At 46.7% G+C, this 18,426-nt stretch overlaps 1 protein-coding gene across 1 annotated transcript in view; it reads left to right on the top strand.

Moving 5' to 3' along the window:
- The window catches only part of CYP27A1 (cytochrome P450 family 27 subfamily A member 1), a 189,137-nt gene that overhangs the window by 117,177 nt on the left and 53,534 nt on the right, over positions 1 to 18,426 (top strand). The window contains exon 2 of the mRNA XM_069616854.1: positions 4,267 to 4,457. Within this exon, the coding sequence (XP_069472955.1) occupies positions 4,267 to 4,457 (191 nt within the window). The remainder of the gene's footprint in view (positions 1 to 4,266; positions 4,458 to 18,426) is intronic.

Below are 18,426 nucleotides of genomic sequence, written 5' to 3' on the forward strand. Positions count from 1 at the left end.
ACGCTTTTCCACCAACACCTCTCATCAGGAAGGTGGTTAACAAGATGAACAGAGAATCGATGACGCTCGTCCTAGTTGCTCCCTTGTGGGCGAGACAACCGTGGTTCCCACACTTACGCAGACTAGCGGTGTGCAAACCCATCAAACTCCCGGGCTGGTACAACCTACTGTCCCAGCACCAAGGTCAAACAGTGCATCCTCAACCCAACTCAATGAACCTGGCAGCATGGCTCCTGAGGTTTTAGAGTTTGGACATCTCAAATTACCACAGAGATGTATGGACATCCTAAAAGAATCTAGGAAGCCAAACCCGAGGCACTGCTACTTTGACAAATGGAAAAGATGTGTTATCTGGTGCCAGAATAAGCAAATCAACCCGGTTGATTGCACTCCTTCCACAAATGTCACATACATGCTCCACCTGCTGGATGCAGGACTGGTATTTAACTCACTGAAGGTACACCTGGCACCACTGTCAGCATACACCACCTCCCATAACAAAGTGTTGTGGTGGAAAATACCAGTGGTTAAAGCTTTCATGGAAGGAGTAAAGAGACTTCACCCTCCTATTTCAAACCCAACACCAGGATGGGACCTTAACGTGGTGCTATCTAAACTCATGGGGCCCCCCATTCGAGCCCATGCATAAAAGCAGTCTCAAACACCTGACTTATAAGACGGCCTTCTTAGTAGCAATTACATCTATAAGAAGGGTCCGTGAAATTCAGGCTCTGTCAGTGCAGGATCCATTCTTTACAGTTCATAAAGATAAACTGGTTTTACGTACACACCCTAGGTTCTCACCTAAGTTTATTTCTAAATTCCACGTGAACCAGTCCATCGAGCTTCCGGATTTCTTCCAAGACCCACAAAGCTCGGCTGAGGTGAAACTACACACCCTAGATGTACGTAGGGCGGTCCTCTACTATGTAAACAAGACCAGACCGCTAAGGTAAACAGACCAGCTGTTTGTCTCCGTAGCTACAGGTAGAGAGGGAGATCGGTCTCTAAAGGTGCCATCTCTGAGTGGATTGTTAACTGTATTCAGCTGTGTTACTCCCTTTCTGAAAAAACTCTGCCTTTCACGCCAAGAGCCCACTCTACAAGAGGCATTGGGGCCACTCTGGCTTTCATTGCAAATGTACCCCTTGACACCATTTGCAAAGCAGCTACTTGGAGCTCTATTCACACTTTTACTCAGCGTTACTGCATTGACATCCATTCCAAGACAGATACTCAAGTGGGACAAGCGGTCTAAGACATTTATTTGCTCATGACCCTTCTCCCATTCCACCTCCTTCTTCTAACACTGCTCGCTAATCTATGCACAGCATGTGATCTAAGCAGATTCCACAAGCCTCAAAAGGGATACATTACTCACCGTTATCGTATTTCTGATGCTTGTATCTGCTTAGATTCACATGTGACCCACCCTTCCTCCCCTCTGAGAGAAGGCGCATGGATGCTTGTAGTCTTATCTTTCTATCTATCTGCTTGGATTATCTGTACTCACGCTACTCCTCATGCTACCTCATGTCAGAAAAAATACAATCTGAGGGTCCTAGACGCGTGAGGGATCATGGGTACAGTGGACGTCACACTAGGGATAGTATTACTGGCACGCCCTGTGTCGACGCCCGTACTGCCTGCAGTTTCTCGCTTGTATCACTTGTGTTTGTGCCCCCTTTTACTGACCGACTGCTGTTTTTCTCTTGTACCACCTGTGTTTATGTGTCTCCTTTCACTGGCCACCTGCTGTTTGCCCTTGTAGCACTTGAATCTGTCTGATTCCTTTCACTGACCACCATCTGTTTCTCTCTTGCCACTCGTATTTATGTGACCCCCATTTCACAGATCACCTGCTGTTTTCCCTTGTAGCACTTGAATCTGTCTGATCCCTTTCACTGACCACCTGCTGTTTCTCTCTTGTACCACTGTTGTTTGTGCTCCCTTTCACGGACCGCTTGCTGTTTCTCTTGTACCACTTTTGTTTGTGCCTCCTTTCACTGAGTGCCTGCTATTTCTCTCTTGTACCACTTGTGTTTATGTGACCCTTTCACTGATCACCTGCTGTTTGCGCTTGCAGCACTTGTATCTATCTGGCTGATCCCTTTCACTGTCTGCCTGCTGTTTCTCTCTAATACAACTTGGGTTTGTGACCCCTTTCACTGACCACCTGCTGTTTCTCTCTTGAACAACCTGTTTTATGTGATTCCATTCACTGACCACCTGCTGTTTGCCCTTGTAGCACTTGCATCTGTCTGATCCCTTTCACTAACCACCTGCAGTTTCTCTCTTGTACCCCTGTTTGTGCCCCCTTTCACTGACCACCTGTTTACTACCTGATCTCTTTCACTGACCGCCTGCTGTTTCTCTCTTGTACAACATTTGTTTATGTGCACCTTTCACGGACCACCTGCTGTTTGCCCTTGTAGCACTTCTGTTTGTGTCTCTTCCACTAACTGCCTGCGGTTTGCCCTTGAAGCACTTGCATCTGTCTGATTGCTTTCACTGACCACCATCTGTTTCTCTCTTGCCACTTGTATTTATGGGACCCCCTTTCACTGACCACCTGCTGTCTGCCATTGTAGCACTTGTATCTATCTGATCCCTTTCACTAACCACCTGCAGTTTCTCTCTTGTACCACTTGTGTCTGTGGCCCCTTTCACTGACCACCTGCTGTTCTCTCATGTACCCCTGTTTGTGCCCCCTTTCACTGACCGCCTGCTGTTTACCCTTGCAGCACTTGTATCTGTCTGATACCTTTCTTTCACTGACCGCCTGTTATTTACCCTTGCAGCACTTGTAGCTGTCTGATCCCTTTCACTGACCACCTGCTGTTTTTCTCTTGTACCACCTGTGTTTATGATCCCTTTCACTAACCACCTGCAGTTTCTCTCTTGTACCACTTGTGTCTGTGGCCCCTTTCACTGACCAGCTGCTGTTCTCTCGTGTACCCCTGTTTGTGCCCCCTTTAACTGACCGCCTGCTGTTTACCCTTGCAGCACTTGTATCTGTCTGATCCCTTTCACTGACCACCTGCTGTTTTTCTCTTGTACCACCGTTGTTTGTGCCCCCTTTCATGGATTGTCTGCTGTTTCTCTTGTACCACTTTTGTTTGTGACCCCTTTAATTGACCACCTGCTGTTTGCCCTTGCAGCACTTGTATCTGTCTGATCGCTTTCACTGACGGCCTGCTGTTTACCCTTGTAGCCCTTGTAACTGTCTGATCCCTTTCACTGACCGCCTGCAGTTTCTCTCTTGTATCACTTGTGTTTGTGCCCCTTTTACTGACCGCCTGCTGCTTCTCTCTTGTACCACCTGTGTTTGTGACTCCTTTCACTGGCCACCTGCTGTTTGCCCTTGTAGCATTTGTATCTATCTGATCCCTTTCACTTGACGCCTGCTGTTTCTCTCTTGTACCACCTTTGTTTATGTGCCCCTTTTACTGACTGCCTGCTGTGTCTCTCTTGTACCACTTGCGTTTGTGAACCTTTTCACTGATCACCTGCTGTTTTCCCTTGTAGCACTTCGGTTTGTGACCCCTTCCACTAACTGCCTGCTGTTTGCCCTTGCAGCACTTGTATCTATCTCATCCCTTTCACTGACCGCCTGCTGTTTCTCTCTTGTACCACTTGTGTTTGTGACCCTTTCACTGACCACTTGCTGTTTACCCTTGTAGCACTTGTATCTGCCTGATCCCTTTCACTGTCTGCCTGCTGTTTCTCTCTTATACAACTTGGGTTTGTGACCCCCTTCACTGACCACCTGCTGTTTCTCTCTTGACCACTGACCGCCTGCTGTTTCTCTCTTGTACCACCTGTTTTTATGTGACTCCTTTCACTGGCCACCTGCTGTTTGCCCTTGTAGCACTTGCATCTGTCTGATTGCTTTCACTGACCGCCTGCTGTTTCTCTCTTGCCACTTGTATTTGTGACCCCTTTCACTGACCACCTGTTGTTTAACCTTGGACAACTTGTATCTATCTGATCCCTTTCACTCACTAACCACCTGCTGTTTCTCTCTTGTACCACTTGTGTCTGTGACCCCTTTCACTGACCGCCTGCTGTTCTCTCGTGTACCACTGTTGTTTGTGCCCCCTTTCACTGACCACCTGGTGTTCACTGACCACCTGCTGTTTCTCTTGTACCACTTATATCTGTCTGATCCCTTTCACTAACTGCCTGCTATTTCTCTCTTGTACCACCTGTGTTTATGTGATCCCTTTCACTGACCGCCTGCTGTTTCCCACTTCTGTCTTGCAGCTGATTTACAAGAAGATGTACGGGCCCATGTGGAAATCCACCTTCGGACACTACAAGAACATGAACGTCGCCTCCCCGGAGCTTCTGGAGATGGTGCTGAGGCAGGAGGGGAAGTACCCCATGAGGAGTGACATGGCGCTCTGGAAGGAGCACCGCGACTTGCGAGAGCTCGCGTACGGGCCCCTGACTGAGTAAGAATGAGAAACCTTGTATTTGCTCCCACCAGGCAGGCCTTCACAGAGTAAACCCATGTCTCCTGGTCTCAGTCCATCATGTGGCCCTGGGCAGAATGAACAAACGCCTGTCCTGATCTTAGAAAGACAAATACCGCGTGCCAGCAGACGAGGCCATCCTGTGCCACCGGTATTATGCCCCCTCCAAACACACATCCCTTTCATGGTCTCTAGCTTTGCCCTTATTCGGGAGATCTATATTTGGCAGCCTCTTTATAGTTTTCTATTTTTTGCATCTACGTCTTCTTGAGTTTCTGTGCCTCATTACGGGTTTGGCAGTGCTGTTAAAACAGGCGGTATTTGAAAATACGCTACCAAAACCTGCAATTTGTATGTCAGTAATTACCGCCACACATATGCGGTACTGAGAAAGTATTAACCATGCGATATAAATGTATGCAGTAATGCCAGATTTCCCCAATTCAGTCCAGTGGAACTATATAACATGTCGAATAACTGCTGTGTCCATTTGACCCAGTCATACGGACCCTTCCCGTAAAGCATTGTTGCTGCACAAAGCAATGGTAACTTTTGGCGCTATTACTCCTAGATGAGTTTGGTGGTATTATATCTCGTAACGGGTCCCTGTGCCATAATCTCAGTGCCCTCTCAGTGGAAAAATACTTTCTAATACTAGCTTTACCCGGCGTATCACACACCGATCTAGAGCCTGCTCTCTCTCCCATTTGCTAGAGCCAGCCATTGCTGACAACTGCACAACCAAAGAAAAAATATATATTTTTGGGGGTTGGGGAGTGGCGAATCAACTTCCGGGGCACCAGTGGTCCAGGGATGAATGTCGGTTTCTAAACCATCAATCAGCCCCACACCCCTACTACACAAGAACGGATCTTAACAGATTGAAAATACAAGCAAATTATAAACCACCTTGTCCAATTTTGGTAACGTGGACAGAACGGCAGGCTTATCTCTGAATGGTCGTGGATCGGCGGTTAGTTGCAAAAAAGCGAACATACAATTATTACCCAATGATAAAAGGGACTGTCCAGTCGAGGTTGTATAAAAATGTCTACTTTATCATTATCACAACAGACAGTTCTATCACATAATGAAATAAAACCCACCCTGTAAAGGTATGCAGAGGACAGACCGTTTCAAAGAAGGAATAGGAATGCACTCTGGATACTGACAGGAGGGTAGTCGGTTAGTTCAAGGATACTTGGTTTCAACACAAAGGGAGCAATGGGTCATAAAATGTCACTAGGGGCCTTCGGAGAAGGACCAGGGGTACAGAACCACAATGTACCTTGTGCTTGAGATGATCTTGGTACTCAACAGGGTCGAACCGGTTTCAAGGTGCTTTGCAGCTCCTGCAACAGACTTCAAGACGGGAGACAGCTGCGGGTATCAGGCAGCAGGCAGTTCGGTGAGCGGGGCTGGACGGACGGCTGCAGGCTGGCCTGCACGACGGCTCAGGAATCGTTGTCTGTGTTGGTTTGCAGGGTCTGAAGTACTGGTCGAGGCCTCTTGGGCGGCTTTATTGACTGTAGAGTGACAACAGTCCGTGGTGCAGCCGGTCACGGTTCGATGGCTCGACTGTCTTGAAAATGTCCTTAAAAGATGGACACTGGTTGATGCTTGTAGTGGTAATCCTCCTAGCCTCTTTGCAGGGCTCTTGTCATCCTTTAAGGCGGACAGCCCAAAGCTGAGGAGATTGTTTGCAGGCAACAACCTTGTCCTTTGTTCAGAGACTCTCTGGCACTTGCCAACTAGGAAGCTTGCTGCAGAGCCTAGCGAGGCATGCTGTGTGCTGGCTGGGTACCGGTTCTGGAGCTGCTTGGAGGGTCCTCTGGATTCAGTATCTCCCTCTGTTCACTGGGAGATGTTTAGGGTAGGGATCTTTCTTCCCTCTTGGAAATCCTGGCCTTCCTTCAGTGGCGGAAGCTGCAAGGCAGACTGTACCTTCAGCCAGTGTCCAAATGAGTTCTTCTTGTTACTCTTGCAAAGTCTTCAGATTATCTGCTCAAAAGAAGGGCTCTGCCCTCTTTTAAAGCCAAATGGGCCACAGTGATTGGTGTAGGCTGATTAGTATGCGAGGCTGCTACCAGCAGCTAACAAAGGCAAAGGGCGTACCATGGAGGCTTTGTTGGTTAATTAGGCTGGCCATGGCAGGAGGAAGGTTTTGCCTTCCCCTTCTGGGATGCCTTGATGTTCTACTAGCTGTCATATTCTAACTAAATATGACGGACGGCGCCTGTATGTGTCCAACCATTAGTACATGGGTCTATGTGTATGTCGTACAGTTAGCATAGGAAAATACGTGGAGATTAGCCCCACATATTTTCTGGAAGTTGATCTACCATCATTCAATTTCATTTAAAATTTCAAAAAAGCCCAGACAAGTGCACACCCACTGTGTGGTCAAATTCCTCACAAGGGGGCGGAGGAGAACAGATTTTTTTCCAAAAGCATGTATTATTTAATAAAAGGAAATGAATTGTACTAAATTGTAAACCTACTCCTTTTATAATTGGACGTTTGTTTATTGGTCGCTTCTAGCATGTGTTATGGTCCTACCAAGAACATTACAGTTATCGTAATGAGCAAAGCACATTATCAAACCTTGAATAACCATATACATTACTTTCTGTTAGGGTTATCATTCCAAGATGGACAGTCTGGTGCAGAAAGGGAGGGGAAAATTAGCACCAGTGAAGGTTCCAACCTGCTTTGCATTAAATCAAATAGCATTATGGGACCAGAAGAATGACCAGAGATCTTTATATTTCACAACTAGGTTTATGATAAAAGGGTTGTTTACTTGCATCAATAAGTACATAATAAACACTGGTTCGTGGTGCCCATTTCATTTGTCACAATACTCATTCTAAAATTAAAATGTTGTAATATTGAAGCATATGGGGTCCATTGATGATATAGAGTTTATGGTGTTTTTTCCCTGGATAAAATTGTAGCCACAGCTCAGGGTAAGGTAGGCTGCATAATTGCTCGGTTTCCAATGCAGGTAACCTATGAGAATTATACCTGTACTATTGTGCCCCCAATCCTTTCATAGTTATGGCTTCTAGTTCAAGTTTTGAAAAATTCCTTTCTTAAACATGCCTTTGTTTTCATCTCATGGTTACTTTCTTGCAGCATATATTTTCTTGGTACTGTTTTATTGTGGTTTGGTTTAAAAAAGAAAATTGCAATTTCTCCAACATACAGTACAAATAATCAACCAAAATACAAATGACATCTTACAAAATGTAAAAAACAGACTCATACAAGAATTTATTTCACAACGCTAAAACTGATATCAACGACGAGCTCTGCTGATCCCTAAGAATTCTATTCCAGAATTGATGAGTCCGTAGACTTGTCTCGTGATATACACATTTGTTCAGCCATCTCTTCCGTATTAAAAATAATTCTTCACATTCTATAAGCTTCACAAAACTGACATAACCTTTCCTCCCTAGCAATCTTGTTTAAAGCACCTATAATTTCAACCAAACTTGGAGTAGTCCAATGCAGACTCAACCAATCGACAGATATTCAAACTGCTAGCTACTACGTCTACCAACAGCTTGTGTGAGCTGGAATTGCCTTCGCCTGCAGATTTTACCAAACAAGGACGCACACTACTGCAGATTTCAGTCTCGGTGGTACCACGCACCCAACAGATTTTGAACGTGGCATGACCCTTACGGACAGTGAGGTCCGTGGAGAATCACCTGACATCACTCTGGATACATCAAAACCCGAAAAAGGTAGCTGATGAGGAGGATGACGTGTCGGTCCCTATGAGTCGAGACATCAGCACATTTATTGGATACTGGGACTATTTCACGAAGGCAATTCCAGCTCACACAAGCTGTTGGTAGACGTAGTAGCTTGCAGTTTGAATATCTGTCAATTGGTGGTTGAGTCTGCATGGGACTACGCCCAGTTTGGTTGTACTTACTCCACGGGTTTCATAATGGAGATGATGTCTCTCACCCCAGCCATTGTTGAAGCAAGGCACATTTCGCACTGAGCTTCTGTCCTGATGAAGGTCGGCTAGAGTTAGTCACACTTGTATCAAAGAAAAGGTGTTAGAACTTTGTGTTAGACGTTTTCTTTGAGAGAGGTATGTGTGTATCAATAACAGGTTTTGACTTGGAAAAGAGAGAGAGCTGTGATTCAATGTACGAATGTATATGAGCGGTGGGGTAACTGATTGCGAGATTGTCAACATAGATATATATGCACATTGATGTCTTTTAATTTTAAAATTAAATAATCTGTATGAAGATTTAGTTGAAGAATACTTTGTCATCCTCGATCTACTTGTCCATTTCTTATTGTTTACCTGCAAGAGGTGTGTTACACCTACGTGTTCACCCGGCCTCCTCCATCACAGGGTCTCCAGTAAAGGCCTGCGCATTCCTAGGAGCCACGCCCCGCTCCAGAGAGCAGACAGGAATTCTTTGAACACCGTTTCTGTACACCACTGTGGGTTGCGCGCTTGAGACTAGTCTCTTCCGGTGGAAATGCCGCTCCAGATATGGTCTTGTGCAGAAACATCTGGTATCACGTCTGGGTTACCAAAAGTGTAGAGAAGCCCCTCAACACTCACACCAGAGAAAATTCAACCCACTAGGGAAAAAAGGTCCAACACACCTCTTGCAAGGAGAACAAGTTATTACTCTCATAATAAAGTCAAGGACGCAATAGCAAAGAAGCACAAAAAGGTCTGGGAACCACATTTTAGTTCACTGTACTTTTCACAGAGGAGAAATATCCATTTGCATATCAGTCTTTGTCCCACCCACAAGGGCAGTCCAGCACCGAAATGCTAGGCAATTCTCCTCTGAACAACAGTACCAAGAGCAACCCAGACACATGTTTCGGCATAGTCGGGCCTCATCAGTGAGGTGAAGCTGCGCCTCTCTAAACACAGTGAGCAAGAGGTCCACATCTAGATTACCCTGGGTAGCTTAGGCTGACACCCAAAGTTCTTAAAAATGCACAAAAAGGTCTGTGAGCCCCTCTACCGAGAACAAACAAATGGATATTTCTCCTCTGTGAAGGGTGCAGTGAGCTAAAATGTGGTTCTAGACCCTCCTGAGTGGAAGAAGTTCCATAGAACAGGGTATTTGACCCACGTTCTCGCTTTTTAGCGATACCAAAGAACTCTGCTGCCACGGAGCGCACTAAGAAAACCAACATGGACGGCAGCTTATAAGGGCGAAAAGCGTCACCACCGACGTACACCACATAGGGTACAAATCCACATAGTTGGTTGGTGTGACCCTATAAAAAGGCCACCTGCTCCATATAAGATAACAGGTCATTGGTCGCAGATTCTCCTGTCCATCTCCTTCCATGTGGGGCTCTTCTTAATGCATCATCAGGTGCCCGGGCTTGATAATTAGCAATTAAGTGTGCAACTCATAGCATGCCCTATGAGCGGTCTAATGTGCACTTGGTACTGCAGACATGGGCACAGAGGCTACATTTGAGGTCATTTTTTCTTAGCAAACCCCAACTCTATCCCAGACGTGTTTGTGCCTTTCCAGGTACTCCCAACCTGGGCTTTAAATGTGTTACTTTCCCTCCCTGGCACCTCGCAGCACCAATCACAGTGGCTTTGAGTATTCTACTGTGATCTTTATACCAAATGGGTGTCCAAACAGTTTTATGGTATGGAGTCTGGGGCTGGCTGGAACTCTGGAATGTTAGGGTCTTGGGACTAGGGCATCTGGTCATTATATTTTAGGATTTAGGTTGGACTGGGTCAGAGGCTCGTGCCCTTCTTCTCGTGGGATATCTGTTCACCGGGCGCTCTCGGCCCCCTCATGGCCTTGCACATTTTTTCTAGGTTACATGTCCTAACGATATGAGACAGTGAGAGGTTTGTGGATCTGTGTGAGCCTGGCCCAAGCATCTACAACACAGTCTTGGGCCTTTGCAGCATTCAAAACTTCTTGGGGACCTGGGACGACTGCCCCTGCCTCCCAACATTACAGGTCAGTTGTGATGTCACAGCTAGTGTGTAATAAGAACATTATTGCTAGGCTTTCATACGGATATTGCTGGCTGTCATATATTTTCGTTTTTCATTTAATGAAATACTCTAACAAGTATGAACATGACATCACCCTCACCTTGTAGACCAAGAGCGGGGTCATTATCTCCAGTGCTAATGACCCCTCCAGGTCTATTAGGCCATAAGAGTTCTAAATTGAGATTCGATAAGCAGGAGCTAAAACCAGGTCCTGGGTGTTGGGCATCACCCTGTAGGCAGGAGATTCCGCAGGCGAACCATGAGCTACCGGAGATGCTCCTTTAACTTTGTGTCCATTTTGCATGAACCATTGTGTTTAAATGTGTATTAGATGTGTTGTAATTCTTCTTCATTAAAATTCTCAAATACTCAAAGTTAATGTCACATGTACATGTTTGGAAAGCACCAGTGGGTCCTAGGAGCCAAAAGTAGCTCCTGGAAGCTGTTGGTTTCAAGCTGACCAGGCTCTAGTACGCTAGAAGCAGGAGGCGAATGGCTCCAAGCTCCCCTCAATTTCGAACCCTGCCATAAGCACATAGTGCTACTAGCAATACAAATGTTGGAGTTGCGGCGGTGAAGTAAAAAACGTTACCTGACTAATGGCTAAAGTACACAAAAAATTTTAGGAAATTAAATGAGGTTCATTTTGTAACATTTAACCCCTTAAGTGCTAAGGGCGAGTATGCTCGTCCTTTTTGCATAGACTTGATTGAAGCTCAGCAGTTCAGGGGAACTCGGTTGTTTTTTTTTTTATAAGGTAAGCATTTTAATTATAAACTTGGTTGAATTCGAACAGTTTTATCATGAGTTTGCTTTAGGCAATGTTAAACAGAACGGTTTTTTCTTTACAAAAGTACAAGCACTGTCCCATGATTTAATGTTCACCTTGATGTGTTGAATTATTGTTAGAGTGCCTTGCTGGAAGACATGAGAAATTGCATTGCTGTTTCTTGAATGCAGATGAAATGCTTTCTGTTTCTCTGGCTGCTTCTGAGGTCAGAATGTCTTTAATGAAGTCAATATCAGTAGTTATTGACTGAACTCTGAATATTCCGATTGACTGCGAGGGGGTTACTAATAACTTCCATGTTCTAATGAAGCCCCACAGAACTAGCCAGAGGGTCCCACCCAGAGTTATATGGAGTGAACACCAAGTTAAAGGCTTGCACACAGCTGGACCGTGCACCCACTTCCGGGGACTCTACTTTACAAGAGTAGACATCTTTTTGACATGGTGTCTTCTGTTAGTAAAAGCTGTAATGGCTTTAAGTTCAAGAGTGTCTGGTGGTCAGGGGTGCAACAAAACCTACATTTCAGGGGGGGGGCCTAACTGTTGATGGGAGGGGGCACTTTAGAAAAATGACACTGCACACTTGGAGGCTCTGCTCCCTCTTTTCGTGGCCCAAGTATGAAATGGGAGCAGCCCAGCATTACACATAGGCGCACACACAATTACACATTCACTCGCTCATTTAAACATCCCATTTACCATACACTCGCTCATTTACATGTACGCCCAGCCCGCATACATCATACACTCATTCACACATACAGTCCATACACACCCCTTGCACGCACACATGCATACATACACAATGAGCTAATATGCACGGCTAGTTTCTGAAAGGCTTTCCTCACGTCTCAGCCCAGCAAAAAGCAAGTGTGCACATCAGCCCCTTCCCCTCCGATGTGAAAGAACATATAATGTTCGCACACTCACATCCGTGGGGAGGGGTCTAATGTGTGCATTTGATTTTGGTTAGGCAGAGAGGCGATGGAAGCCTTTCTTGAAACGGAGAGCTTTAAAGTTGCAAAAACATTGTTCTGCACAAACAGTCAAACTTTAAAGCCCCAGTTTTAGGAAAGGCTTCTTTCCTCTCTCTGAGTAAGAGAAAATCGGGCTTCAGCTCACATTTGGGGGGTGGGTGTGGGGGGCGGGGCAGGGGGGCTGAAGCACGATTAGCTCAATGACATTGCACGCCTGTGCAGTTTAAAGATGAAAACACCGTTAATGGAACGCAGGGTACACAAAACAGTCCTGTACTGCCCTCTTTAGGTACGTTTTGGAATAACAATAAACTCTAGTTATGTTGGAATTCTGTGCCACTTCTAAGTGCAGCATTTTTGCACGTTGTGGCTCTGGCCAGACTCAAACTTAAAAACCACACATTTTTTGGCATAACCTACAAAATATGTGCACCTCGTCTTCAAAAACAATTTAAAGAAAGCAAATAATTAGGTTGAAGTTTATAGGCATGCATTTTCATTTTTTCTTGTTGTTAAATGAATGTTCTGTGAAGTTAATTTGCAATGGAATACTTTACACCTGCTCCTGGTGCGGCCTGGTAGCACTGCTGCTGTTGCAGGCTGCTGCCTGGGTGAGTGGGTGGGCGTGTGCGAGCATGCCACCCGAGTGCTGCGTCCATGCTCAGCTCTTGGTACTCTAAACCATGCCAGCGCAAAGGCAAAGGCAAAGGCCTTACCCGATGGAAGACCTTTGAGTATAAGCTGCCAGAACCACCGTGCAGCAGCAGGGTGCCTGCGAGGCATTTTGTCCATGTGTGTCCTGCCTGACAGTAGTAGCTCGTGTTGTGTGTGTGATGCAGGCCTGGAGAATGTGGGTTTGCTGCTGCAGATGAAGACCCATTTTGCTCCCCCAACTTGATGCCTACCCCCACGTGGCACCCTAGCCTGCATGTGGCGCGGGTCTTCCATGCTCTGCAACTCTGCTCCGCACTTAATGTCTCCCTCCCTTAAGTTTGGGAAGAAGTGATACTGCAAATAGATGTTTGGGTAGATTGGGCATTCAGCCAAGTGCATCTTGGGAAACTGTGGCACCACCTTGGCTTTCACACGGACGTGTATTTGGAAACGTTGATGCACCTGCTGTGCATGCGATGGGCCAACTGTAGCAATGGGTGCAAATGGAGTAGCTCCTCGTTACAAAAGTAACATTCTTTGGTGGTATTTAATTTCATCACCTACAAACGTTTGAAAAGCTGTAGTGAGCCCTGCAAAACGTGATCAAAAATCGAAGCGATCACCAAGAGGGTCAAAACTTATAATGGGAAGAACGGATAGAACTCTCTGCAGTAGGGACTCAAACCACAGAGCTATGTGAGACGTGCAGAGCAATGCACACCAGAAGCTGCAACCGAGTGGTGGAATGGCACCCCTTACACATGTTGGGCTGTCCTCGGTGATGACTCTGCACTGGCGAGCACAGACTTTTACAGCAGCACGATCAAGGAAAACAAAGAAGCAGAAGGTGCCATACAGATGATTTAGCATCTTTCTCGAGTAGAAGTGAAGTTATATCTTTATAAAAACTGTCACACGAATGTGCAGCTGCAGCACACGGCCCATTCCAGTCTGCAGTTCACCACACACTGCATCGCGGTGCCAGGCACGGGTGTGCAGCTGCAGCACACGGCCCATTCCAGTCTGCAGTTCACCACACACTGCATCGCGGTGCCAGGTACGGTTGTGTCTGGCTTTGAACGTGGCGCCAATCGCTGGTAGCACCACTGAACCCCCTACTTCTCCCCCTTCAGAGTCCCCCTCCCCTGCTCCACCTGCTCATTCCAGTTACCTCTTTTACCCCCACGGCGTGCCTGCCTGCAAGCCCCGGGGGGTGTTACCCATGTGTAGAATTCTGTTGCTTCCCAGCTAGGTTTGCACTTTATAAATCCCATACGTAGATCTCTCTCCGCGGCAGGGGCCTCACTCTGGAACAGCCTCTCTGCCTCCCTGAAACTTGAGGAGAACCATCTCCGGTTGCAGAAACACCTCAACTCCTTCCTCTTTGCTTCTGCTTTCTCTCCTCCTCGCCCCTGCTGAACTCCTGGCTGACATGGCACTGGTCACCTGGCCACCCTCTGGTCTCGGGCCCAGGTCCCCTCTCCCACCAGTTGCACTCCTGCTCTGCCTCCCTGCCAACCCCCGCACTTGGGGACTTTTTTCTGCACGGCCTCCCTGGCAACCCCCGCACTTGGACTGTTTTCTGTATCCCTACAGTCCCCGCCAGCACTTGACACCTGATGTCTGCACTTATTGCCACCAGCTGGCTCTGCTTCTTTTATTGTTTTATTTATTCTATTTATCCCATGAACTGCACAGTCCCCACCCCCCTCCCACCCTGCACTTTTCTCCTTGCCCCGGCACTTGCCCGATCTGAATGACACCTGGCCTAGTAGGATCGTTGTCTCTGTTCTTCCCTCTGTTCCCCCTCCCTTGCCTCGTCGCGCCTTGAAGCACTTGTGTATAGGCGCGTTATAAATGCCTTATCATATACATCTATTGGTTTCCTTAAGAAGCCATTGGTGCATGAAGGTGTTTCATAACACTATTATGGGGCTCATTACGAGTATGGTGGTACAGGAATAAATTGTGGGGAACGGAATTCCTGCTACTTTTCCCGCACCGCCATGCTACGAGTATGGCCCTGGCCTGGGGGATTTCCTCCCACTGTCCACGCGGAAAATTGGCTAAATCTGTAATTCGTAATTCTGCCAGCGGTAATTCTGGTGAAAAAGCCCTATAGAGTCCAATGTGAATTTACCCTGTCACCGCCAAATGTAATCCGGCTGTAATTCCGATGGACCAAGTGGTGCTATTGGTAATTTCTTTGTGTGGTATTCCAGTGGATTTACTGCCGGAATACCACCCAACACATAATGAGCCCCAATATCTTGCTGCTGTCACCTAGTTCCAGTGAATTATGGCAGTCTTACTCCACTGGACTGACCTTGCAGCAGGAAATTATGGCATATTCTCTGTCTCCCCAGTCCTCCGGCAGAGTGCGGAGGGAAGGAGAGTGACTCCAGGGAAAGGTGGGGGGAGGGTGGCAGGGTGTTTTCTTTTCCCACTTTCATTGTCAACCCCATGTTCGTGGGACAGGGCAAGGGGGTAGACGGGGATGTCGAGGGGCAAAGGGGCATACACTGTATATAATTGTAGATGGGGAAACTGTCAACCACAGGGTTCACTTTACCTCTAATGCCACTCAGAACCCCTTTATAGGCTATACCTCTGTCGATAGGTGCCCAACTAAAATTCCATATGTCACTGTGACGTGAACCCGATGAAGGAAGGCCAGGAAGAGAAAAATGCATTCCTGGAACTACAATGGGTAAAAAGGAAGACTGATTTCCCCCCCCACTCCCCTACTTTGATATGAGGGGATGAGGCTAGTCATTGCCCTAGTTTGCCTGTGGACTTGTGTACACAACTTCCCTTGCCAGGCAGAAGAGGCACAGAGATGGGCACCTTGCAGCGGATCGCTATCTCTTTCTGGCATGTTTTCAGTTTCAGGTGGTACAGGGGTGTCCAGTGGTTAACCTCAACCAGGTATTAGCTGGGAATAACACCATATAAGTCCACTAAGAAGGGAAAGCTGCTGAGTTTGACAACCTGTGTGTCCTCGTTTTAGTTGTAGCATGTGGGGCTGTATACTAATAATAATAATATATTCCTTATATAGCGCTACACACCCATGGGTCTCGGAGCGCTGAAATAACAGAAGACATTATTATCCCATAGAGTGGTACTCAAAGTAGCGACCTTGGAAGGATGAAAGGCTGAGTTGACCGTGCCGGGATTCGAACCTGCCACAGCAGGCAGCGCACAGATATTAGAGGCAAGCACTTAGCTCAATGTGCTATCTGGCCGGCTATGGCACGATTGAATGCGCATGGTAAGTAGACTTAAATAGAGATTTAAGAGGAGAGGACAGTGTGCGCAGCCCAGGACAATCCTAGAGGGGCTTGGCAAGGAATCTTCCGCCAGAGAGCAACTGGTAGGTTTGTTGTTCCTCTTAGCCCAGTTGACTATGGCCATTGGAGGCTTGCAATTCCACGCTTGAGTTAGAATGATGCTATTGTAGTGGGTCGTAGAGCCTTGTCTAGATGTGTCCCACTGCAGTAGTATGTTCCAGAGGCGATGCCGGGTGGGGGACAGCCACTTGCGGCTCAGTAGGCAATCTTCTGGCACCAAACCGAAGGCTGGACTGTCTATGGTATTGGTCCTACAGCCCTTCTGGGCAGTATTGCTTTCCTCCTCTCCGCTCTGACATACGCATATACCTATCGAACCTGTCGCTAGATCCCTTGTGATGAACTTGCTTTTCACCGACTCCCCTCCGGCCCTCTCGAGGCATCCCCACAGGATCATACATCCTCCTCTCACACACCCCATAGATGTAGGGTGCTATTGTTTCCATCCCTCCCACCATCTCCTTTCACCGTATCTACATCTTCATCCAGTCCTCCTTTCCCCCTCCTTCTCCGATTGATCTCTCCTCTGATTCTTGTTGTGCAACCTCCTCCACTGATTTCTCCACCCTCCACCAACTCCTACATTACTCTTTTCACCACCCCTTCTCAGATCATTTTTTTTATTCCTCTGCCCCTCCTTTCACCCCCTCTACTCCTCTTTTCGCCACCTCCTCTGCTCCCTCTATCACCCCCTCTTCCAAAAAGCATTCTCTCGCCATCAACTCTTTGCGTCTCCTCTGACTACCTCTTCTCATTTCACAGCGCTCCTCTGATCTTACGCTCAGCACCTATTCCTCCCCAGTTACTTCTTTCACCACATACTCCGCGCTTTCTTTGAGCGCCAACCTCTGCTCTCTCCCCCAGCCTTGCCTTTCCCTAGACATCTTCAAAATCCGTCTCCTCCTCCAAACATCCACACAGCCATGTTTCCCTCTTCTAAGCTGTACAGGGGAGTAACCCGTCCCCTGGGGTGAGGCCTTTCCTAAGGGGCTATTCCTGGGTATCATGATGGGTGTTTGAGCATGATTAGCCCTCTTTTGATAGTGTAATGATCACACGTGCTTTAGGTCTGTGTGCTGGTCCAATGCGATACCCAGGCCAAGCCTATGAAAGGCCAGTTTGCCATCTTTGTTTTCATACATGACTCCTGCATGTGCTATCCGAGTTTGGTCTGTTTATGCTGTTCCGGTCTTGCTCCCTAGATGGTCCCAACTCTTGTGGTGAGATTGTGTTGCTCTTTTCTTGTTCTAGGCCACAGTATGGGTGTAGTGCTGAACAAGTGTTTGCGTGTGGGGGCAGTACGTTTCTCTGTGTGTACCCTGACGGCCATGTTGTACTCACTGATGTCCCACCTTAATGGGGCAGCAAGTAGCTTTGAGTACTTGTGACAAGCCTCTGCCATAGGTTTTGTGTTGGGGGCCGGGGGGGAGCAGGGATCCTCTCCACACTAGATCTAGTTTACACAACAGTGCATCCCTTATACCAAATACTTACACACATAGAAATGCCATGAATACATATGTGAATCACTCGTAGCTCTTTCTGAATCTGTGGTAAATTACTGACCTGTAAATTGATTGGCCCATATATTGTTTTGCAAAATGTTTTCTTTTCTCCTGAGATGGGCTGGATTCATAATTGTAGCATTGCCATGGCTTAGGTTTCTCATTGTGATATAGTGCCTTGTTTCTATCTAGAGGTTCCTAATCCCTACTGACCAAAGGCCTTCAATACACCACGCTGTGCTTTGATTATTTGCTCGACTGGTTTGGTAAAGTTAGATGTTCATCAGTGGAGGAGGAGTCTAGTAGAATAGGCTACTCTGGGTTGCTGTTTATGATCCTGATAAAGAAACGTGCTGTAGTTCAAACATTGAAATAATAACAAAAAATCAGGGTGAAGGATCCCACACACATTTCATATTTCACTCTTATATAGATGCAAGCAGGTTTCTCAGAGAGTATAAAAGACCAGAAATGTTTTGACCTAAAAGTGTTTTAATTTACATATATTTGTCGCACGTGGAGAGAACACAGTTGCCAGAGACACTCTTATTTGGCACAACAAGAACATATTTCAGTGCATGAAATTGACACTGTTTGATTGATGACACCAATCAAGTGTCGATTTCATGCACTGA

The sequence above is a fragment of the Ambystoma mexicanum genome, chromosome 9 (genome assembly GCF_040938575.1).
Source record: "Ambystoma mexicanum isolate Mex_15411 chromosome 9, UKY_AmexF1_1, whole genome shotgun sequence".
NCBI lineage: Eukaryota > Metazoa > Chordata > Amphibia > Caudata > Ambystomatidae > Ambystoma > Ambystoma mexicanum.